At 39.7% G+C, this 25,605-nt stretch overlaps 2 protein-coding genes across 11 annotated transcripts in view; one reads left to right on the forward strand and one right to left on the reverse strand.

The window, feature by feature from the left end:
• Positions 1-25,605, forward strand: part of FRMPD4 (FERM and PDZ domain containing 4) — a 392,028-nt gene that overhangs the window by 73,601 nt on the left and 292,822 nt on the right. For 3 of the 7 annotated variants that reach the window (XM_030280892.4, XM_012569495.5, XM_030280875.4), the window contains exon 1: positions 23,002-23,143. The exons of 3 other annotated variants lie outside the window; for them this stretch is intronic. In XM_030280892.4, coding sequence (XP_030136752.4) covers positions 23,103-23,143 — 41 coding nt within the window. In that variant the 5' untranslated portion in view covers positions 23,002-23,102. Of the gene's footprint in view, positions 1-23,001; positions 23,144-23,925; positions 24,753-25,605 lie in introns of those variants that run through there. One more of the 7 variants, XM_072933919.1, reaches the window with a different exon arrangement.
• On the reverse strand, positions 1,041-23,394 carry LOC115496467 (uncharacterized). 4 transcript variants are annotated; one of them, XM_072933953.1, is made up of 3 exons: positions 22,462-23,394; positions 20,081-20,684; positions 1,041-2,625 (listed from the first exon to the last, which is right to left on the reverse strand). In XM_072933953.1, the coding sequence occupies exon 1, from the start codon at positions 23,388-23,390 to the stop codon at positions 22,485-22,487; it is 906 nt and encodes a 301-aa protein (XP_072790054.1). In that variant the 5' UTR covers positions 23,391-23,394; the 3' UTR covers positions 1,041-2,625; positions 20,081-20,684; positions 22,462-22,484. The 4 variants fall into 4 exon arrangements, with proteins under 4 accessions (XP_072790054.1, XP_032605868.3, XP_041574113.2 ...); XM_032749977.3 differs by having other exon boundaries at positions 20,081-22,312; XM_041718179.2 differs by having other exon boundaries at positions 20,081-20,223; positions 20,507-23,394.

Raw genomic sequence — 25,605 nt, forward strand, 5'->3', positions numbered from 1 at the left:
TAACCTCTGAAATGATAAAAGAATGTACTAGATTTGAAATAGAAGTCTCCAAACAGTATTTTGGCAATCTGTTAGGAGCTGGAATACATATGGATTACTCTGTAAATCTAAACTATTGGCACTCAGGAGAGATTATTTCCATGTATTTTGTTTTATTGTGTAATATTTTGCAGCTATAGCTGCAGTGCTGTTATTAACTCGCAATAGTTCTAAACCCAGGTAGGTGATAAGATCATTTACTGCGTAAATTTAGGCCTCCAAAGTAAGATGGTGCTAATCAGTTGAGCCATAGGAGTCCCAGCTGCTCACCCTCTCCAAAGATTTGACCCCTACTGTATTAGAAAAGTCTCAACAGAATTTCAGTTTATAACTGGAAACAACTGGTAGAATATATATTTTTCTTGACTAGCTATAATAGAGATAAGATGCCAAAAACATTGTCACAGCACAGGATTATTTTAATTTATACAAAGAAGTTCATGACAGGAAAACAGTCTTTCCAGATGCAAAGATGTTTTTGCATATTGCAAACATGCTTTCAACAATTTGGAAAGAAGTTTTTTTCTCCATTAAAGTTAATTCTTTTTTGCATAAATTAGTTATGTATCTTTAAAAATAAGGCAGCTCTCTATGTTAAATGACAGTTGGCCTAGGTGAAAGATAATTTTGCAACTTGGGCATTCAGGAGATAGGTATTGCCACAAAGCAGGAGATAGGTTATTGCCACAAAGTCACTCTTGGTCCTCAGGCAAGTGATTCTATTGGATTTCTTGCCTGTAAATTGAGATAAGTCGTCCCTCATAGCTAAAGTAGGATTTTCTTTCCTTTCTTTCTCTCTCTCTACATCCTTGAACTTTAGATGGATTTGAATTTATTCACTTAGGGAAAAAAGTAAACTTTTTTGTTTGAGCAAACAAATGCTTGCTCAAGAAGCACACAGACTGACTTAATCAAAAAATCTTGAGAACTGCAAAGTCTAGCACCAGTTTCCACAGGGAGGAAAAGAGGACAGATAGAGTCACTCACAGATAGTCACTCACTGAAAGCTGTGAAGATATTTTATTCTGGGCAGTTGGAACCTGGCTAAGAGATGTCTTTCACCAGAGCCTTTCGGAGCCCGGGTGCAGCCACCATTGATGCAGGTGGTACTTATGTTCACGCAGCTTCCCCAGCTGATCTGGGCTGGTTGTAGCTTGAATCATGAAGGGTTATGTCATTTCAGAGTTGTATAACTGTAGCTTGCCACTGTAACCACATAGACAACAAACACCAGCTTTCTTAGGTAAGTCAGTGACCAAGATAGAAGCGTTGCCGGTTCCAAGACCTGCATTTAACATGCAATAACACCTCTTCCCCAGACACTCACAATATTTGATTTGAAAGTATAAAAACGTATTACTCTTGCTGTGTTATGTCTATTGGGGGCTCATTTAATACACTTTTACAGTCCTAGCCCAATTGATTCAGACATAACTGAAATAAAAATGTTATTTAGAGAAGCAGGTGAATGTTATATAAAACCAAAAGAATGCCATTCAGAGCATCAGTTCCTACTAAGCTACACAAAAATGCTGGAGGGAGTGTTCAGCTTATTTTCCCAAACTATCACTTATGGCTTAGGTTTCAAACCTTAAGCCAATGACAGCAGTTAATTCAAATAACAATTAGAACAGCCATTTGGAGGTGAAGTGATTTTAACTTCCCACCATTAATACATCCTATGCTAGCAGAATATGCGATGAAATAACTTCTTCCTTAAGCATTTGTATTTGTTTGATATGTTTACAGGCTGATGTTAGTAGCTTTTTTAATACGAGAAACAATAAATTAAAAAAATATATATAACATGAATTGCAACTGAAGAGCAAGTGGTCTTAGAAAAAATACAGGAAAATAGCACAGGGACATTTTCACATACTTAAAGCAACAAAGCATGACTTGTCCAAGCAACCTGTCAGCTCTTCAAAATGAAATTCATATGTTCAGACATCCATGCACACGATCAGGCATCCATGCACGCTGTGGTATGTGTTCTTTGCACGTTTTTGTCAGTCTCAACCACTGAGCAACTTGCTCAATAAAGACAAAAAAATTCCAAACTATAAATTTTCCTTATGCTTTTGATAAAGGTGTTACATTATCTACATTATCAACCTTTGCAGCAACATCACATCAGTCTGAGATCTTGTCAAAGCTTACAAAGGTAGCCCAGCCAGGTCTTATTGGCAGGGAGATGGCAAACTTCCAGCAGCTCCCAGGTGCTGCAGAGTTCAGCAGCAATTGAAGATGTGCCACTCTGCCTCTGAGCCAAGACCATGATAGCATGTAAAAACTCAGAACAAAGCTATGAAGATCCTGTCAGCTTTTGGAAAGAATGTAAAATTGAAGTTTTGGCTACATATGATCATTAAAAACCCCTTCAAGAGATTGGAAAATATAGTGCAGTACTTCCTTTATCCTGGACAGGTGCCACTCAGGTTCACTCCCTCATCTGGCAGCTGATGTTCCCTCTGTGGCCTCCTGTGAGCGTTATGGACAGGTTGGTAGATGGGAGCTCTGCTTCATGCATGGCTTTCATTCTCTGCATGCCCTCTGTGAGAGTGTGCTCTTCAGCTTTCAGCTTTCCTGAGAATTCCATCAATGACAGCATGTGGGTAAAGATAACATGAGGAAAATGTTACTTGAGAAGCATTGTCACACAGGAGTTTTGGGAAATATTCTAAACATTTACATGTAAAACCTGTTTACCATTCCACTCAACCACTTCAAGACTGGCTACCTCCTACAGTCGAGACCTTTAGTGTTTTCCAGAGATCTTTTAGAATATTTGGAGTTTACCATGCTCTGAGCATGCTAACATTCCTGCCCCCTGCAGGCTGGACTGAAAGCCAAACAGAATCACAGAAATATCTATGTTACAAAAGACTTGTACAATCATGGAGTCCAACCCTTAACCCAGCACCACCATGTCCACCACTAAATCATGTCTCTAAGTGCCACATCTACACATGTTTCTAATACCTCCAGGGGTGGTGACCCAACACTTCCCTGGGCAGGCTATTCCAGTGCCTGACTACCATGTCTGTGAAGAAAATTTTCCTAGCACCGGACCTGAACATCCCCTACTGCAACCTGAGGCCATTTCATCTCATCCTGTCACTTGTTGTCTGGGAGAAGAGACTGACCCCTGCCTCACTTCGACTTCCTTTCAGATAGTTGTGGAGGCTCCTCCTGAGGCTCCTTTTCTCCAGGCTAAGCTTCCTTAGCACTCATGATAGGACTTGTGCTCCAGACCTGTCACCAGCTCCTTTGTGCTACTTTGGACATGCTCCAGCATATCAGCATTTTTCTTGTAGTGAGGGGCCCAAAACTGAATCCTGGCTCCAAAGTGTGACCTCAGCAGTGCTGAGTGCAGAGGGATGATCACTGTCCTCCTCCTGCTGGCCACACCATTTCTGACACAAGCCATGATGGTAGAACAGTATACAAAATTTGCATTGACCTAAATAATACTCAGTATCCACAGTCACAGAAATGAATTATTTTTATCTCCTGACTGCCAAATAGATAACTGAATAGTGTAGCTCTATACTACATGAGCTCTATAGTACAGCTCATGCTGTAACTACAGCATAAGAAGTGAAAGGTGTGAATGGTAAATTCCCTGAGGTCTCTAAATTACCTAAAACATTCTTTCAGTAGCTGTGAGATGGTCATGGATTCACCATCTGCATTACAACTTACACTGTGGATCCTGCTGAAAAACTGAGGTTTGGCATTTCCCAGTGCAATATAGCCCAAATTTTGTTCTCCTCCTGGATTTTGCATGATAAATAAAGCTGCCACTGGTTTCTGAATATAAATATATATATATATATATATATATATATATATATATATATATAGTGCAGATTCAGAGCTTCAGAGCTCAAGGTCAGTCTATGTTAGAGAGATAAAAAAGAGACCTTTATGGCTACAGTGTTGGGGAAAAATATTTAAAATAGCATCTCTTCAAAGCTATACAACTATTTTAGGCATGTGGTGTGATTCTTGGGGTTGTTCTGTGCAAGGTCAGGAGTTAGACTTCAATGATCCTTGTGGGCCACTTCCAGTTCATGGTATTCTAAGATTTTATGATTTTAGAAGTTACAAAAAATTGAGGTCAAGCAGTTAGCAAAGTGATTCTGAAATGGCCAAGGGTGGAAAAAAAGAATAAATCTATCACTATGATCTATTTGCACTTCATCGTCTGGGTATCACCACTGAATTCTTAGATTCAGACAGCTATAAGTCCAGAAATAATGGGATAAAAGAAAAAAGAAACAAAGATTTGGACTGGAATACAAATTTTTTTTCCTAAGTTATTTTGAAACTGATGTGGAACAAATTGCTACCTGCATTCTTTTCAGTCATACCAATAATAAACCCATAAATAAATACAAAACTGAAGAGAACTAGAGCACTGCTTTCCACAGCTCCTGCCCTTGAACCCTGCAGATACCAAGAATCACTCTAGTTGTCTTCCACATGGTCTGATTAAAAGTTTTTTGAAATCCTATTTCACAGCCTTAGTGTTTTGAAAATGTTGTTATACTCAGATCTTTTCAGTAGACAGAAACAGAGGTCTCCAGAGAGCCATTCATCTCATCCTAAGATAGGCATCTAAGACAGGTCAGCAAATGGTGTTCTGAAGATGATTCTATTAACTATAAAGAGAGAGTAGACTCAGATATCCAACTTTTAGAAGTCTGTAATTAGACAAGATGATTTTCACTCATCAAGCTACTTTTAGACAACTTTTTTCCTCTTAAGATATAAAATCTCAACTTTTTAAACTTGAAAAATACACTACACCCTTACTAAATTTAAAAGCCTGCATATAGTAAAATGGGCTTTATTCTTCTGCATTCTAGACAAACTTTCAAGCCTTTCCTTTCCCCCCACCCCCACTTGAAATGCCAGCATACTAGAGGGATATTGCTCTCTGTATTTCTAGGTATAACTGCAACCAAAAGTGTTTGAAAACTCGTGAAAAACATTGTACTTGTCACATTTTCAGCTCAGGTTCAGAGACTTCCAGTTCATGTATGATTCAAAGGATCATTTAAATATTAGGATGCCTGTCCAAACTAAAATGAAATTCCAGATATTTGAGATTCACCTGTCACTGAATACAATATTGCCATGAAGAAAGCCCCAATTATTCCACTAACAATGAAATACTGAGAATAACAGTAGTAAAAATGGCACTTACTGAATTTACAATGATGCAAAGCTATGAGATACCAGGAAGATGAACAAGGAATGTGGGAGACATTTTCCATTATTCATACTAGAAGCTATACTCTGCTCCTGGCTGAGAACCTCCCTGTCCTATACAGCTGGCACAGTGTCAGATACTGTCCACCCCAAACAATTGCATGTGTCAGTTCAAATTGCTCATTGAACAGTGACACCTCACTCATTTCATGCTCCTCACCCTTTTCTCTGTATCATTCCTTTGTTGTGACCCTGTCTGTCAGACATGTTAGTTTTAGAGCCAGCATGAGATTAACTGCATAATGCTCCCCTTTCAAGCCTGCCTTTGCTTTATCTCCATCCAGCTGAGCTGGACACCGGGATGCACCCAGCCCCCCCGGGGAATGGCTGCAACTCCCTGTAGCCTGTTTGCATAACAGCTCACTCCTCTTTCTAGCATGATCACAATAAGAAGAGGGGCTACATTGTTTCCAGAAATAAAACAGATTACTTTAATTCTAAACCTACTGCAGAGCCAGGATAATTCCTTTTTATTTTAACCATGTATTTAACCATTTCTGAGGAGTCTAAAATAGCTAGACATTCATGTGTATGCTATTCTTGTTTAAAGAACAAGAATATCCTCATCTGGTTTTACTAGGGGTTTAAGTTTTCTCCCCCCAGTTTAACAAAATACATTCAGGAAAAAAAAAAATCAAGATCAGAAGACTGCATCACTATTTGTTAGTCTCCTCAAAACAAACATATTTAGAATTTTCTCTCAGTCCATCCACTGTTTCTGCAGCCAACCATTACTCAAAGATATTTTACATTCTTTCAAGGAACAGTTTTTCCATGAAAGCCTATATCTGCTCTCTTTTCTGATTAACCAGCTAATTGACATTTTTTATGAGGAGTGGTTTTTTCCAAGTTTTTTCCCAGCATGTTTATTCTCTGCACAAGTCATTGATTTTCTCATGTTTCCACTATCCCAGGCAGTTCTGACTTCTTCCCTTCAAGCTACACTGTAATAAAATAGGACAAATGCTGCAGTATTCTCTCCTAAAAAAGAATAAGATTTTAACAGGGATGGTATTTACAAATAAATTCAGCTCTCTTAACTTTGCGCCTCTATAAACTAAGTTTCTAGTAACCTAAGTCATTGCAAACTGGCTATTTACATTTTCCACAGTCTTCAGACAGAAGCTTCCAGAGGGTAATTCATCCCCTGCTAAGATGGGTGCTCAAGGCAGGCACCTGCAGAAGATACTGGCTCCTATTTCACCCATTAAATAAACACAGAACCTTGATGATCTGGCAAAAACAAGACATGTATGGTTTGGCAGGGTCACGTTGCAGGAGATGAGATTTGCCCAATGTCTGAACTAGAAATTCTAGTCTTAAAAAAAACCCAAACCAGCTGCTTTCACATAATCTGAAATAACCTTCAAGTGAAATGAGTGGTGCTGGATCATTTATCACAGTTTAACATGGAAATTAAAGCAATCACAGAGGAATGAGTGATTACAAAAATTTTCCCCCCTCATTTCTGTGCCCTTTTGGAAAGATAGTAGTAGCTTTGATTGTGCATCACACTGCCTATATACCTAAGAAAGATATATTTATTACAGTGATATAATAAATAAAGTTCTGTAAATAAAGAAATAAGTTGTGGCTCTTGACAGTGATCTGTATATAGATTATGGTATGAGAAAAACTATTGGGAATTAATCTGTTACTATGAGAGGAATCAGATGGCACTCAATAGGAGAAGAGATGCCTCCAGCTGTCTCTCCAAAATGCCTTCTGCAATTTTAACTTGTGGTAAGCTCTTTTTAAAGTTAGTGCTTTATCCCCAGGAAAATTAAATTGCCAGGAAACCTGACTTTAAAATGAGCCAGTGTAAAGATCATGTAGTCTCAGCCCATTGTAACCATGTTTGTTATCCCTAAGTAGCAATGCTACTATTGCTATTCAGAAATAAATGAGCATTTTTATCTGCTTGTGTGAAGAATTTATGAAGCATACAGGGAAAGTCCCAGGTCACAACATTATTTACTTAGTGCTGCAAGGGGAGTTCCCTGGCAGCAAAGAAGAGCTGTGATATGACATGTTCTTAATATTCCTCTCTCCCCATCCCTGTTGTGTACCCTGCAGTACTATGAGAAAAGCTCTCATACCCATTCTGGGAAATAAGCACAGGCACCAAGAGAGCCTGTACATTAATGCCCACAGCATGGGAAACAAATAGGAGGAATCAGGGTTATGATCTCATTGGAATCACAGAAATGTGGTAGGATTCTTCACACAACTGGAGAATTATGATGGATGGACACAGACTTTTTGGAAAGGGCGGCAAAAAGAGTGAATTATGTTGTATGTGAGGGAGCAGCAGAGATGGATAGAGCTCTCCTGTGGGATAGGTGGTAAAAGGGCTGAGAGCCTGTGTGTTAGGATAGGGGACAAACTGACACAAGTGATGTTGTGGGCATCTGCTACAAACTGCCTGGTCAGAAAGAAGTGGATAAAGTCTTCTTCAGACAACTGGAAAAAAGCCTCATATTCACTGGCCCTGGTCCTCATGGGGAATTAGAATCATGGGGGTATCTTCTGGTGTGCTTTGACTGAGAAGATAATGATGGAGCTGCCTTGCTCATGTTATACAAACAAGGAAGGGCCATTCAGGGATCTGAGGCTGCAAGCACCCTTGGCTGCAGGGATTATGATGACTGGGGCTCAGAAGATGGAGTGGAGGGAACAAGGCAAAATTAGTATTATAAACCTGGACTACAGCAGAGGAGACTTTGGCCTTTTTCAGAGATCTGCTTGGAAGAACGCCATGCAAAATGTCTCTGGAGAAATGAGGGGTTAGGGAGAGCTGGTTCATTACCAAGAATCACTTTCTCCATCCTCAAGGGTGGTCCATACTAATGAGCAGGAGATAAGCAGAAGCAGTAGGAGGCCTGCATGGATAAACAAGGAGCTCCTGACTCAACTCGGACATTAAAAGGCAACATACAGGAGGGGGAAGCAGAGATTTCAATGACATTTATGAGAAAGCTCATCGAACATCAACCGTCTCAGTTTCCTAAAGAAAACTTGGTAGGGGACAGAACAAGGAATTTTAGTTACAGAGAGCAGAAAAAACAATGCAATCTATGCATTTCATATGGCATTACCTACAGGTCTGAGCAGGTTTAATTCTAACTGGGACCTATCTGAGAGAGAGTAACTTTTACAGAATAAGAGACTTATCATCCATTGGGACAAGAAATTATCTGTGTTGCTGGTATTTTAGATGATGTCACATAATTTTCCCAGTGCCTTTATATAGATATTGAAAGGAAAGAGTGATTGATGTAGAACTGGAGGGTCTTCATATCTTTGGCAAGTAAGACAAAGCAGGCCATCAGTCCTCTGATTGCATTTGATACAGTGGATATTTTCCAGCTCAGTGCTTAACCATTAACTTCTCAAGGTAAAATGACTACTCAGCGCAGTGAATATATTGAACATTGTAGAAAGACACAGGAACCTTTAAATGGGCAAGAGTGGGTCATCCATCACTCCAGCCAATGGTGTGTCTATTCCAAATTCTGTCTGCCTTATATTCAGCTGGAAGGAGTCCATGAGCCAGGTGGCAAATAAGTTGGCTGTGCACAAACACAAATCAAAAGTGGTGTGGAGGCAGAGGTGATGGAATAATGGTAAACAGCACCTAAAAAAGTTTTTAAAATTTGCATTACTAAGTCTGCATTCTCAAAGTGCTCATTTTTTACCCCACTTTTTTTTTAATATAGAACCTAATGTCGACTACTTCACTGATGCCTGGGGTCAGAAATCTATGGAGAGAATCTGGTACTCAAAATACAAAAACCTATCTTCATTTTGCAAAGTTTCTGACCAGACACAGTGAAAAATAGCAAATACAGTCAATAAAAAAATACATATACTTTAGCACTTCCCTGATCTGCAAGGAAAATTTTCAGGCTTCAGTTTAAAAGATGGTGTAGAAGTATTTCTTGGATGATAAAACTTTACAAAGTGGATTGTTTATATGTTCCTTGAAGAGGTAACTACTTCTGTTTCATATAAATATATATATCTATATATATACACACACACACAATGATTTAAGAAGGTGATATAGTTAGGTAGTATTACAGTAAGGAGCAGTGATCAATGCACCACAAAGACATAAAGTTATATGCTAATGGGTTTTTGATGTTGCTGGAAAAAAAACCAGGAGTGATAATATTAGCCAGATGATTCAAAACATGTATTAAAAATAACACTAATGAAAGGTCAAAACATTGCAAAAGGAACATTGCAAAGCTCTTGGAAAGACCTCTGGGACTCTCAAGGCCTCAGATGACTCTTGGGGATTATCAAGAAGGATCAGTCTTACCCATTCTTGAGTATGTGAAATGAGTAAAATAGCTTTGCTGTTCACATTCACGGTATATTTTTTAAGGTCAAGTAGAATCAGAAACTGTTAGAGGACCACAGAAACACACCCTTCAAAACAGACTTAAGAGCTTCCCAACTTCAAAACTGTTATAGCAGCAACATTCACCATGATGCAAATTGCAATTCCATTCACTGTATTCCTTACTTTTGGACTTAGTGTGTCCAGAACTAGTAGATAAATTTATTTATATTTCCTAAAATGAATAAACTGAGGTCTGCAGTGTAGATCTAATGTGCTCAATGCTCTTATGATTTTTCAGCAGCAAATTCACATAAAGCCTCACACCTTTCAACCACTCTGATTTATCAGACACTAAGTTATTGTCTGTAGAGGTATGCATGTGATACAGACTAATGCCAGAATTTATCAAACTTTAAAGCAACAAAGGAACGAATTGGAATTCCTGTCTTTACACTAAAAATAATCCAAACCCTAGCTCAACAGCACAATCTTAGAATAATAGAAAACTATTGTGTAGTGAGTGTGCTCTTATGTCTGTTACAGCAGTTTTATTACAATCTTCCTTTAGGTGGCATTTGTTTGAATTATTTGACAGTAAATATGAAGAGGGATAAGGTGCTGAAAGTATTTATGAAGTACTTTCTTGCAATATTAATCTGCTCTGATGTCTGTCTTTATCTGGTGAATTTAAAATTTCACTTTTAATATTATTTTAATTAATTTATAGAAAGCTTTTTTGATATGCTACAATATAACAAAAATTCTCAATGTTACAATATTAAGCTTAATTTTAAATGATATTATATTTTTAATGTTTTTAAATCACATTGGTCTAAAACAAATTTGCAATGAGACATTTGTCTAATCATCTTACAGTTACAGAGAGAAAAAATAAAAATAATTCCAGCAACTCCAACTGCTTTTCTTATAAACTATCCTATAATATGAAAAAAAAAAAAAATTAAACTATACATAAAGCTGGTTTTAATGGGATTTTGAAAATTTTTGTGCTCTTACTGAGAAAATTGACTATCAAACTCAACTTCTGAAAATGTGCATTGTTCAGTAAATTTGTATTTTATTCACAGTAGGATGGTGTGAAAAATATCAGCCATGGAAAATAAGAGTCAGAGTCTACAGTGATCTTATTACAATGTCAAAACAAAACGTCTTTCATGTAAATTATGCTAGCAACAAAATATAAATTATGACCATAGAAGTGAATGGAGAAACTCTTAATCAATTAATATAGAATATAGATTTTTTTTAAATTGGATCTCTGTTGTTTCAGCATATAACTTTAATAAAGGCTATTTCTACCCTTAAATTGGCATGCAGTTACCAGTCCACTGCTTCTGGAACAAATAAGCTCCAGAAGATTACCCATAATATTTGAAAATCAGCCTAGGTATTTCAGGAGGCAAACTGATTTGGATCCTTCACCTCAAAAGTCTTATATTTATTCCTGCCAGTTGCAGAACAATTCAAAGTAATCAAGGTGATAAAAGCAGTGAAATCTCATTTTCCTGGAAGCTTTTACTGTTCTTACTGCAGTGTGTTAGTCTGGGGTTCTTAGTCCAGTGTGTTTTGAAGTTAAATTGTAAATTGGAAGGTTTTCAGGTAGATGCTAAGAATGTCTGCATAGGGCTATAGCAGCATATGCCCTTTTTAGTGAACCTTTTAAACATCAGATACACAATTAATGCATACAAACTCATAAAAGCTGCAGACTAAATGAGTGAAGTCACAAAATCAATTATAGAATAATAGCATATTTTTTCCTTTTAAAAAACTTATGGCCTGCTGTCACCCTTTCCATTCAAGACCAACACCCTTAGCGCCTTGAAGCTATCATGATTAATAAAACAAATTTGAAAAATCTGTTTCATATTGCTTCCTCAATCTGCTGAGTTTCTGTCCACCTCAGTGACCTAACATTTCTGACTGACAGATTCCAAACCCTGCACAGTGATCCCTTATGATTTCACATGAATAACTTAGAACTAGAAACAGATATTGTACCTCAAATAGGGTGTAAAATTCTGTAAAATGTTTGTATCTAGTTCTGGCAACTTGTAAGATACAATGGCTATATGCCTGCATTGCTCTGATGGAGAGACAAAATATTTTTGTATTTTGGAGGGCTTTACACTTGTATGAATACTATTTTCCCTTTCATTCTAAGAACTATGCTTTGTAACTAGGCAACCACGCGATAAAGCATTATAGTATAATAATTTTAATTCTCTAAAAATGATATAGTTATTCGTCTACATTGTTCTCTAAATTTTTCTATAATGCTGCATAACCAGACAAATCATGGGTTTGTGCCTTTGCACTTTATTGCCTTTAATGATTATATTTACCTATATTGTGGGTGATCTTCAGAGCATATTTCTGCCTTCATTCCTTGTTAGCAATTACCAGTCATTCCTCTTTCCACTCTTTGGGAGTAGATCCAAACTAAAAATATGATCAATTGTTCCTCTGTCCCAATGGTTCTTTTGTGCAGGACTCTGTGGTGCTCAGCTTGGCCATTACTCCTTTTCATCTACAAGGTCATGACTGTTTTAAGCTGTCTTGGCACCAGTGGGCACCACAACTCTTAACTTGGTGATTTCTCATCTAAGCAGTACTAAGGGCTTTGAGTTTTCCCACTCAAAGTGGCACAAAATTGAGATTTAAGTGAGAATTTCTGTACCATATTTATTACAAAAGATAAAGACACTGTCAGGCTTCTAATAACAGAATTTGTATCTGTTCCTCTACCTTATGAATTTCATTATCAAGCGGTCAACCAAAAATTGCAGAGGATTAATCAGTAGCTGAGGACAGCAGGATTTTGCAATTTTGCAGATAACATCTCTAGTGGGAAGAGCAGAGTGGGATGAACCTGGATGTATAGAATTAACATGGTATGAATGTAATATTATAGTTACCTCTGACACTGCTGTCTCTTCCTTGTCTTGGAAGACGAAGTCAATATGAATCCCTCAAAACTAAGACCAAGAGGCCTCCACTGAGAAGTATGGCTGCCCACCTATTTTGATAGATGATCTTGATAGATAGACTTATTTTGACAGATGATGAGTGTGATTTCAACTTTGCACTGTGCAAAAAGCCTGTCCCTAGATTGAATTCAAAGTGTTAGTTTTGACATTAAAAAATCCTTTAATGGGTAGTTATTGAAACCCTGTTGACATGACTCATAATTACAAGAGAATCAAAATTATACCGAATTACACTGAAATACAATGCACAATTTGTGGTGGATATTTAGCTTTGTGCTTCGGAGTTCTTACACATCCTCATTCGAGCACAGGGATGGGATTGCATGCTACAATGTAAGAAAGATAAAAAGCTAATTAGAGAGTGTCCAAAGGAGGGCAACAAATTCAGCGAAGGGCCTTGATGCGAGGCCATATGAGGAGCAGCTCAAGTCACTTGGTCTGCTCAGCCTGGAGAAGGGGAGACTGAGGGGAGACCTCATTGCATGTACAATCTCCTCGTGAGGGGAAAAGAAGGGGCAGAAACGGATCTCTTCTCTCTGGGGAGCAGCTAACCTAAGGGAATGGCCTGAAGTTGTATAAGGAGAGGTTTAGGTGGATATCAGGAAAGGGTTCTTCACCCAGAGGGTGGTTGAGCACTGGAAAGGGCTCCCCAGGGAAGTGGTCACAGCATCAAGCCTGACAGAGTTCAAGAAGCATTTGGCCAATACTGTTGGGCACATCTGACTCTTGAATATGGTCCTGCAAAGGGCCAGGAGTTGGTCTTGATGATCTCTGTGGATCCCTTCCAACCCAGCATATTTTGTGATTTAGTATAACTACTTCTTTTAATACAGCTGACAGGACCACAGACCTCTGTTCCTTTCTCTTTACTCTGGTGAATGCTGCAAGTTTACCTTGGCACAGACACTACCTGAGATACCCAATTCAGGAGCACAAGAAATGGTGCAGAGATGAAATCCCACCTCTAAATTCTCCCACTCCTTCCCCTAAAAAACCAAAACACAAGCCTGACAACCAAATAATCAGACCTTAGACAGATAGAATTGCCCTCAGAAAATGCTTGCAGTCAGTCTCCACTGACTTGACAGGGAGAAGTACTCAGAAGTTGTAAGGTGACTTTCAGGTAAGCAGTTTGTTCCTCTCAAATGCAAATGTATTAAGCAGGAAGTTGATGGTTGTAGTCATGACCCCTACAGAGTGGTTCTATTAATCTTCCTACTTCAATGGCTTTTTGACAATTTGGCCATTCATCTGGTGGAGACATGGGAGAAGTGGGCCCTGGAGGACAGCCAGCATTATGGAGTTGGCCTGATGCAACCAGAATAATTATTCAAGTGGATGGTCTGATACAACTAAATATGTGTTTTATTATATATAAATATGCCAATATCCTGGCATGTTTTCAAACTGTGCTAAGCCAAAAGAGTCTTGGGGAATTGTTACACCAGATGTTGTCCATCTCTCCCTTGGATGTACTTCTTGAGGCAATCTGAAAAGACTGGGTTCTCAGTGACTGGGGCTGACTTGGCTTGGAATTTCATGGGCATCTGATTTGTTTCCCCTAAGTGTATGTTGTGCTTTTTTTAAGAGGGACCTCTTGGAGGAAGGGGAGGTTATTCCTTTCCCAAAGGGCACTGAGCGTGCTCAAAGAGAGAAGGTCAAGAGACTGCAGGATGCACAGAGAAGGTAAGTTATAGAAGGGGGTCTGGACATCATGCATGGTTTGGTTTAGAAGATGAAAACAAAGATGAGAGAGCAGGCCAGTAGGCTTTGGAAGAGAAGGCAGGAATTTCTAGAGGACCAGAGCAGACAAAACAGAATTTCCATCCAATCAGAAATCTGTCAAGTTAGCTGCAATCATGGACTACCCTTCAAAACACATTGGACTTCTAACAACTCTGTAAAGAATTCAATTTCTCTTTATGTCTTCTTTGTCTCTTTTTCTAAAAAGCTAAGATTTTAGGTTTCAGTTTTCATTCAGACAAAACTTTTATTTCTGAGTAGTGTAATGCAGATATGCAATAACCTAACTTTGAAAGAATCATCCAAGGGAAAAAAAGTACTTTGGCATATTGTAAACAAACAATTGTACTAATCTCAGCAGAGAAATACAAGAAGCCTATAATAGGACATTTATATCATCTTAAAACCACTCATAAGGTACTCACTGGAGTGATTTAAATCTACAGTCACAAAAGTATTTTATGGAACATAAAGCAAGCAGTCCCTTTCCTCACCTCTTTCTTACTGCTCCACTGCAAGTAAAAGGAAAAATCTCATTTCGCTCTGTTCCTTGCTGCATGAAGCCAGCAAGCTTCCTGACAATTTCCCTGGTATTATTCTGGCTGCTAAGCTCGAACATAGTTCTGAACCCCAGGCATTTTATGAGGCCTGCAGTGATTTAAAAATGCCAACGCCTGATGTTTACATGGAACAAGTCCTGATTTTTTTGAATTTGACTAAAATTCCATTCACCTGCAGCTACAGAAACTAAAGCAATAGGTTGGGCAGTGGGAACAATTTTCCCATGGGCTTTGTGGAAATTATGCTATGTTTCTTTTTTGCAAGAGCTATGAATATCTGCTGAGTATGTTACTGCTCTTTCATTAAATGGAATCACTTTTAATTCCTTTATTATTATTGCATTTGGATGTAAAATACATATCTGTAGAAGATCTGGGTGCACATTACAAAATTTAGATCAGAATTAGGCAACCATTTCTGTGACAACCCCCACATAGCACCAAAATAGCTGCTCTGAAAAGAAGTGATATGAGGCACATGATTAAATGTCAGTGAATTCTAAAGACTGTTTCTACTAGGGAGCACAAAGAAAGTGATCTTGCATTGTGCTCCAAAATGTCTCTACCCTGTAAGCTGATCTTCACAGACTGATGGTTCTTGTGCTGTGCGTTGGCCCTTTGACTCTTTCTGACTTCAGAAGGTGTGCATGTCCATTTGTGTGATCAAGGTGCACGATCTAGGCTGAAACAGCCTGCCCTGGGGAATGCTCTGCAGTCCATCTCTTTGCTTTCAGCCTCAGGGTGCAGCATGCTGCAAAGGGGGAAGGTTAAAACAGGTCTGAGATAATGAGTATGGAGACAAAACAGGTTATACATTTCACCCAGACTAGAACTGGTAGCCAAACAAGTGAGTGTAGATGTGAAGCTCTCTTGTCACTATTTCTTGATGATCTGGGCAAACATATTCTGTTATCAGAAAACATGGCACAAGAGCCTTCACATGCAGGTTACTCAGGCTTGTGACAGGCCACTCGCTAATGCAGATTTGAAGGCTGGTTTTCTATTTCTAACTGAAAGTATTGGGCTTGTACACTGTAGTAAGTAAATAGTTTTCTAAATGCACTGTATTTACAGGACAACTTTCATCAACTGCAGTACATTTCTAAAATTTGCACACATTTTCTTAAGAAACTTATGTGAACTTTATGGCATGTTTTTATCCCTTTCAGCTTTGCAGTCCCAACTGGTCTTTCCACATACCATATTCCCAATATAGTTACTCTCCATTATTTATTAAGACACATTATGGATTAATCTTCTGTTCTAGAAACTCTAGAGAGCCGGAATAAAAATCAAAATCCTTAGTGATGCTCACCAATGGTCACTTGAATAAACAGAAGTCTCATGAGCATGCAAGACTCCTTATCACATTACTTGGTATGCTGAGCAAGTAACTATCTTACTGTACTTTCAACTACAGACAGATTTGCACTCTTCTCTTCTGCCTGGAAAAAACAACATTCTTAATGCAAGCCACATGAAATAGTTGCCTGTACACACCTTGCAAACACAGATTTACACTGTGAACACCCCCTGATTACAGGCTGGCTGTTCTGTTGATGCTGTGGTCAGGAAGAGCAGCTGCAGTGTGCTGTAACTTACTTTAGCTAAGAATAATTCCACTGCCTGAGACCTCACATATAATTCACAGGTCCAGATGTATTAAACCCGCAATTAAGATCAAAAGAACACATTGTAGTGCACAAAATATGGGGTGTGTGATCTTTCAAACTACAGGCTGGAAATTTTAAGACTACATGCTGAAGTTTGTCTCTTCAGATACTCAGGCAACTTTGTATAAGCTGCTTGGGTTTTAAAAGTACCTAGCAATCTCTTTTTCATTTCTGAGTGTTTAGTATTACTGACAAGTAGGCCACCTATGTGCAAGTGCCTTAATATGGACTGAGAAAACTAGGTTTTGGCACCCAGATACAAATGCTGTGTCTGTGAAGTTTCTCTTTATTGGGAAAAATCTTTCTTTTTTTGCTATTTTTTCTTCTCTCTCTCTCTCCTCTTACTGTAAGCTATTTTGCACGTGTAACATTGCTTTTTCCCCCTCTTTGTTCTGATGTTTGCATATACTTCCCAGGAAAATGAACACAATGAAAGTTTACAGTATTTCTTGAGTTTCACCATAATGTCCCATTCTAAATGGAAGAAAAACGAATACAGACAAGCTGGCAAATTTTTAATCCATTACTAATATAAGAATCTACTACTGGGAATAATAATAAAATACATATCTTAAACTTCAGACTGCAAGCAAAAACAAAGGCTTCCTACCCCAATACAATTCTACCATAACAATCTTGTCCTTGGTTCTGAAGATATCTTAATAAAAAATTGAATATGCCTCTGATTTTTAAAATTCAACACATATTTGATCATTTTAATCGCAGACAGTACTAGAAAGGCTTCAGTAGTAGTCCTGATTTTTAACATTTTATTAATTTAGAAATTCATACTCTAATCATCTTCTCTGAAGTTGCCAAAAATTTTTCATTCTGCAGTCGGTTTTGTTTAAAGTATGAAAAAAGCCCTGATGGCAGAATCAGGGTTGCCTTTGAGAAAGAGGGTGGTTGAGGTTTTACTTTTCCTCAATTTTCCTTTTATTGTAAATAAATTTTAAGCACAGGTACTTGCACATTAGCATTCCAAATTTCTTTTTTTCTGGTTCATCTCTATATATTATGATTTGTGAAGTTATATTTATTCAACCAACACTTAAACATGTGCTTAACTTTGTGATTGTTTCAAGTTATATTTTAGATTAAGTGAAGCCATGAATAGGGCTGATTATAAGCATGTCTAACATTTTCTTGAATTGGTTCCATTTGTCAGTAAAAGAGCAACTGTAGATAACAGCCCTTTCCATATTCTGATTTGAATATTTCATACCTACCCATTCCAGAAAAGTGAATAATTTTTAATAAAGATAATTTCATTTTAAACTAACTAATGCATTAGCATTGTCTTATTCATCAAAGTAGAAAATGTTGTCTAAGATCCTCTTCCTTATCTTGATCTCATCTGCGTATTGCAGCATAGACAAATATTCTATTTAATGGTGGTTTTTAATGCTACAGGTTCAATAGACTGCCTTTTCAGTAAAAAATACCAAACTTTTCAGTTCATAATAGCAACCAGTAGTTTTTATTAACTGTCTTGATAACAGATCTGCTTATATAGATTTGATTACATATGTGTGGCTTCAGCAGAATTGTTGCATCCGTTGCAATATTCTTGCTTATATTGTTCTATGCAATTCAGTATCCTTTAGGCTTCTAGATTTTTTTCTTAATTGGCAAGAAAGAAAATTTTATCTGTGATTTAAATTTTCTATCTATGATCTAATTTTGCACTTTGACATACCATATCCACCACACTATATTATTCAGCAAAATTGAAAATATACAGGATTTAGCACTCTGTATGGGTCATTATAAAATAGGCCTGAAAAAACTCTATTTGACACAGGTGCCAAAAATGACACGTAGAAGCTGGTGCACAGATTCAATGTAAGCAGATGGACTTCTAGATAATGCTGTAAATACAGACATGGAGAAAATCTGTAAGGATTAAAATGTGTTTATATAGAATTGTATAGTGTTGGTAAGCACCAGGATATAGAAATGTATTCTAAAAAATGCATTTCAAAGGCTCAAGACTGAAGAAAAGAATATAATGGTTTAAAATACAAGTACCCAGAGTATTACAGGACTTATGACAGAATCATAACCAACTATCTTTAGAAATAACAATCTGTAAGTAGAAGATCACAGTGACAAAATATTTTCCCTTAAAACTTTGCATCACCAGCTATGTATTAACACCGCCTTACTCAATGGATTTTATTATCACATTTCTCTACACATTGTTGCCATTTGGATATGAGTAATATCAAGTGCTGCAGAAAAGTCATAGAACCTTCAGCTCTTATCTAAAAAAAAACATTCCAACTTGATGAATTTAAACCATTTTGAAGATGAGACACAGCACTTTAAAGTATCTTTTAAAAGACTCCAAATAATTAAAAACCCTACTTGATTAGTCTTAATAAATTACAGTGATGAGTTTTTAATTCAGTGAGAGAAAAACTTGTGAGACCTACAGAAGTATTCAAATATTATGTGTTTGGTTTAGGATTCTACCTGTCTTCATTTAAATTATCTGGGATCAAATTTGATGCATCTTATAAATTACAAGAATTACTATTGGTCCACCTGCAGGGCTAAATGTTTGTGCTGTTTGGTATGTAGGAAATCCCAAATCATCTTCTTCTGAGGTTTATTTAGTGCCTCAGAAGAAAAAAAAAAATCTCAGAACTCAGGAACAAAAAAATAAGAGTTCCTTTATGTCAGTTGTAAAGATATATACAATGCATCTTCATATCAGATTCTCTAGGACCAAAAAAATAGGGTTTTTTTAAAATTAAGTCTTTACAGTGACTGGTTTTACAGATTACTTGGTTTTAAAGTTTAGATAGTGTAGCATTCCTGTCTGCATTACATATGTCTGCCATTTCCTTTAGAACAGGGAGCATCATAAAATGACACAGATTTCCTTTTCTCAAAATGCCTATGGAACTGCCATACTATATGAATTTAAGGCTTTTACTGGCCCACAGTCTACACAAGGATATCTATGATTACACAAAGCATTAGTATTAAGTGTCCTAATTTGATTACTCTGGCCAGGCATAATAAAAATATAATATTACATGGTAATAAAGCATCCTCAAAAAGCTGTATTTACTATGTTATTCTAACAAAAAGGTAAAAAGCCAGGTAAGAATTCAGCCAGGAACTGATGTCAGATTCCTGCTTTAAGATTAGGAATGTTCATGTTCAATTATTGTTTGTTACTGAGATACTGAGTACACGTTGGTTTGCTGTCTCTGGCTGCCTGTTCTCATTCAGTCTTTAAAGGTACCTTTGTCACATTCAAATGGGTTTTACTTCACCTGACTTTAGTCCTCTAGTCAAAGGTAGGCATCTGTGCTTCCTTTCACTGGAGTTAACAAAGAAAATAAATGACCTGAAAAAGGCAATTTATGTCACTTTTCCTAGAAAGAGAAGGTTTGGACTGATAAGTACCTGTGCACCACAGAGGTAAGGTATGACTAACTGAGGCTGGATCCTGAACTTTTAGTAGTTATTGAGAAGAATTCCACCGTAGTAACTGAAAGATATGAATGTATGTGCAAGAGTGCAATCATGACACAGTCTAATTGATATTCCTGCAAATGAAGATAAAATACCAAAATATTATTTCAATGTACAGTTGATGGCTTCAAAGCCAGTCCAAACTACACATATCAACTCTCACTCTTGAAACAGAACAACGCCCACCACTTTGCTTCTTTGGGTAGGCAAATTTTAATCTTTTACTATGAGACTGACAGTTTTGTATCCAGTTGCTATGACAGCAGAAGCCAAAGAACCATGAACCAAAGTTCACTTTCCATACCCCAGCCTCCTTCCCCATGCGTGATTTTCACATTCACAGCTCCAAAAGGTTACCAGCATTTAGCACAGTACGAAGGACACTTGTCCAGGCTCTCTTTTCATGTCTCACATCTGGGAGCAAGACTCCTGCGATACTGCTATTAATGGACCTCCAGCATGTTGGCTGGTCCAACAGTATCTTCACAGGCATTCTGGAAAATTTGCAATGTCGCAATAGTTTAATAGCTTCTGCCTAGGAAAAAAAAAATATAAAAGTAACTACAAATACAGCAATATGCCATGAATCTCTTTGGAAAGCCAAAGAAAGAGGAGATAATTTCAGCTTCATTTCAAATTTTAATGACTTTTATAAAGGCCTATGATTTTGGGTACACACCCTGTGTTTACAATACTGTTGTTTATAAACAACAATCTTTTTAACTTCTTAGTCTAGGCAAAACTCTTTATTTTCATAAGACTGACTCTTCATTACCTTTAACATTCCTGCACCTGCTCTCATTTTTCATAAATGTACTTCTTGAATAAGCTGAGCATGGTATTTCTGATCTTATGCTTTCTGCTTTTCTGCATATCTTTGCTGGAAATACTTCAGCCAGTATATCCTAGGATCACATTTGCCTTTCCACTGAAAGACCCTGAAACCACAGAAATTCCAGTGACCCCTTAGAATTTCTTCATTTCTCTGGCACTCACCACTATGGTTTAAGGCACCTTTATGTGAGAAACCTTGAAGCATGAAGTGCTCAAGATGAGAACCCTGTTTGATATGGAACATATGTGCTTAATTTTATATATGGTGTATCATTTCATCAGCTTCATTTAGCTTTGTAGGATCCTGGCCTATCTCCTCAGTCTATAAATAAATAATGACAGATTTATAAATAAATCAGTTTCTAACCAGCTGAAACTGTGTTATCTTTGTAGCTTTTACCAATCAATGGAGCAGCGTGAATGACAGGCACAGGTTCTGCAGTTTTAAAAAAACCTAGTATAACAATAAATAAATAGAGTACACGTAAATACCACATAAATATTTTGATGCACTAGAATAAAATATTTCATATGATGTTTCAGAATATGCCCAAGCCATTTACATCTATGCTAGGCCAGCAAGTGCTTTTTAGCTGGCAGTTCAATGTTCTCCCAATATAAATAGATAATCAATCATTCTTTGCTGCTATTGTTTTAAAGAATAGTTTGAAACCCAATTCACACTGAGTGTTAGTACGGCCTGTTCTTCTTGTTCTCTTATCAATACAAGTTTTAATATTAAAAAAGTGCATTGTTTTAATCTGGCTGCAGGAGTGTATGTGTTGAGCTCTACTGTAATTTTTCAAGTTCTTGGTTGGTGGGAGGGTGCAGGTGCAAGCCTGCAGAAGAGACTGAAACTCTGTGAAGGCACAAAGTAAAGCACATATCAATCCATTCAGAGAACAAACACACAAATGAAAACACTTAAGTGGAGAAATTCCCATACTGAGAATAATTGTATTACAGTGCACAGTTTGTGTGGATTTGAATTTCATCTGCCTTCCTGTTTTGCTCACTCAGAGGAAACTCATGGAGACCTAAACTCTAGTGCCTCATTTAAAACCTGATGCAGGACATAAGTATAAGGCAACGTATCTGTTCTTGTTCTTGAGTCAGGAGCCCTAGATTTATCATTTTTCCACAAGATGTGGTAGGAAGAATGCTTAACTTTAATTATGTTACCACAAACCAGCCTTGCCATGTTCCTGTCACAACGAGGACTCCGTTCGTTCAGGTCTCTTTCCTGGCATCTGTAGACAGGTCACAGGACAGTGCCAGAAGCCAGGCAGTGGATTTCGGTGCGCCACCGATGAGCACCCAGTGCGAGGGCTGAAAGCCAAAAGGCCCTTGCTCACCCTGGAGGACTGCATGGAGCAGTGAGATCGTCGAAGCAAAGACGTCTCTCTGCTTTCCCAAGTTTTTGTTTGCAAGGCCCAGGGCGCTGCTCCCGGACTGGGGAGGTGTCGCCTCCTACTTACCAGGGCTCCCCTTCCCCTCTCGCTCAGCGCTCCGGTCCTTGCCCGGGGGAACCGCAGCCGTGCCCATCGCATCCCGGCCCCTCGCCCTCCTTCCCGGCCCTGTGGGGAGCCCTGGGCTCGGCCCGGCGGCCGCGGCGCCACCTCGGGCTGGAGCGGCGATCGGCGCTCGCCCCCCGCTCGCCCCCGGAGCGGGCACGCCGGGACGGGCGGGAGGAGAAGTCGCCCCGGTAAACCCGCGCTCTCCTCAGCACCCCCTGAGGCCGCCTCCCTCCTCTGGGTACTGCAGAGGGGCCTCCCGCCCCGGCTCCCGGAGCGCAGGCTGCGGGCAGCGCTCCCGCCGGGCGGCCCCACGCCCGCTCCGCTCCGGACTCAGCCCGGCAGAGCGCCGGGCAGGCGGGGAGCGGGGCGGGGGGAGCGGAGGGGGAGGGAGGGCTGGGCGCAGAGGAGCGCCGGTCCTGCGAGATGCTGCACGCCCAGCTCCTCGCCGGAGGGGGGTAGCAGCCGCTGTCTCCGCCGGCTCCTGCTTTTTTGCAAGGGCTGTTGCTGCCGCTGGACGCAACCTTCTCCCGACATGGAACTGCTGCCGCCGCCGCCGCCGCTGCTGGAGTGAGTGTGACGGGCAGAGCTAGCCGGCCGCATGGATGGATGTGTTTAGCTTTGTGAAGATTGGGAAGCTCTCCGGGTAGGTGTTTGCTGCCGCCACCGCCGCTGCTCCGCGAACCGCGGGCATCCCGCGGCCGCGGGCGCTGCCCGTGCCCTGCGGGGGCAGGGAGGGATGGGGCTGCCCGGCCAGGCGAGCGCCCGCGCCGCTCCCAACTTCTCTGGCAGCGGGGCTCGGGGCTCGGTGTCGGGGTGGGGCGGTGGGGCTCGCTGTCCGTGTCCGTGCATCTGCCCGGGCCGGGCCGATGTCCCTGCGCGGGATGGGTCATCCCGCTCTCCCTTGTGAAGGGACAATGAACTGCGGCCGCAGTTGGACGACAGCGGTGCCCTCCTTGAGACGCCGGCCAGAATGGGCGGTCAGAGCGCTCCTGAAAATGCAAGAGCGGCGACAGGAGCCGGCACCGGGCGCGGTGGCGGTGGCGGAGGGGTGTGTTGGGGTGCGGGGGGTGGTGGCCGCGGTGCGGGTATCGGTGATCTGCGGGAGCGGGGGGAAGTTCCGAGGAGCCAGCAGCGCCTGGCCGGGCCGCGCCGCCGGGAAGGGTCTCGCCCTGCCCCTCCGCTCCGCTCCCGCGGTACCTCGGGCACACCGGCTCCCTCAGGAGCCGTATTTTCGGAGAAGTGGTGAAATCGTCGCCTCTCGCATCGTTTGTGAGCGCTGCCCTTCCGCCGTTTCACACGGTGATGGGTGCAGGGGCGCGAGTGGATTTGGAGTCTCTTATCCCTCGCTCGTACTTCTCGTTGTTTAAATGTGCGGTTGATTTGTATTATTTTTCTCTATTTCTTTGTTTTCCGAATAAACCTTGTCTTGAATGGCCTCAGAGTTGTGGTCTCAGCCTGTGGACTGTTGCGTTCGCAGCGGTTGCCAGGCCTGGAACTGCATAGATAGATCAAGAGGCACAGCATCCCCTGTTACAATGTTCCCACCGTAGTTAAGCGTAACTGGACGTAGCCCTTCGCAGTTACACGGGGGATTGTGCTTTATCTCAAAGATGCAGTATGAAAGTACTTGAATCACATTTCTTTTTCAGGGTTCTGGTGTGGATTATCTTCCTAAAGGATTTAGCTTTGATCACTGTAACTAGGAATGTTTCAAATTTTTATGATTCACTGGTTCCTACTCCATAGTTACCATATCCTTTTCTGTTTATGAGGCACACATGAGGCAGAAATTGGATGGTGTACAAAAGGGAGAAAGGCCTTGGTAAGGAAATAAAAAAGTGGCTGCTCCAGTGACGGTCAGGCAGGGAGCTTGTCAAAATGACAGATGGTCTGTAAAGAACAAATACTGCATGGCCAGAAGTTACAGAGTGCCACAGGTGCAGGCACTGCCTTTATCCCCCAAAATTCCCACCATCGCACCTGGCTGTGATTACAGCTCTGCTTGTGGCATGCCAGCACAGAACAGAACAGCTGCTGTCATTCAAGCACATCATTGTCTCATCCTGCTCACAGCAATTTTACACCATGTGACAATGACAATACAAGCAGCCCCCTCGGCTTGCCTTGGGTGGTGTTACTGGCTGATACCGCTAGAGCTGCAGCAGCAGGAACTACAGCGGGAACTTTGAGGAGATGGAAAATATGCTCACATAGATAAGGAATAGGTCATGTAGTATGATATTTATTTCCAGGTAACTGATTTGTGTGACCTTCTCCATTTTTTTTTTTTTTTTTTTTTGGAAAGGATATTTTAGAAAAACTCCCAGGTCTTCACGTCACACTTGGTCTAGAATCAAAGGCAGAGAAAGGGATGTGTCATTCAAAAATTTTATTATGTCAGGTGCATGGCAATTTTTAGATATATATATTGAAAGCTTGGGTCTTTCTTGGTGTGTACAAAATTTGTAGCTTTCTGCATACTTGAAGTCAGAGCTAATATTTGTATTTAAGTAAAGATAGATCACAGAAATACTTCAGAAGAACCTGAAGGTTCCTTGTGAAATGAAATTGCAAATTTCAAAGCTTGCATCTGCCTCTGCGTAATTTAAGGATGTGAAATACTTACAGCCTGTGTTTATCTTGTAGATTGCAGTAAATGATTTCTGTTCTGAGCTGCAATTTTTATTTCTAATTTTCTGGTTGTTAAAAGACATAATAGTTTACAGGACTTGACTTTACTTGCTGTTACCTAGGTTACAGCCAGGTATCTATTCCAGTTTTATGAGAGCTTAATGAAGAAGACAGGTTCCAGTGTAAACCCCATTTTTAGTCCTTTTGTGCATTTGGGTTGGAAAACTAGTTTGCCCAAAAATACCAATTGTTTGCTGTTAGAAGGAAGGCCTTTCTGAAGAAAATATTTAACTGAGAATGTGATCTTACATTTAACTTAGAATGTGATCTTACAGGCAGATTACCTACAGAAAGTTGTTTTGAACATGGCTGGTGCTGAACTTCTTTTTAATTTTATTTTGTTGTACATTCAGATCTCCTCATTTTAAGTTGCAAGTCTTTTACTACAGTTTTAGTCTGCAGCCTTGATTTTGC

Source organism: Taeniopygia guttata, chromosome 1, assembly GCF_048771995.1.
Source record: "Taeniopygia guttata chromosome 1, bTaeGut7.mat, whole genome shotgun sequence".
In the NCBI taxonomy this organism is placed as follows: domain Eukaryota; kingdom Metazoa; phylum Chordata; class Aves; order Passeriformes; family Estrildidae; genus Taeniopygia; species Taeniopygia guttata.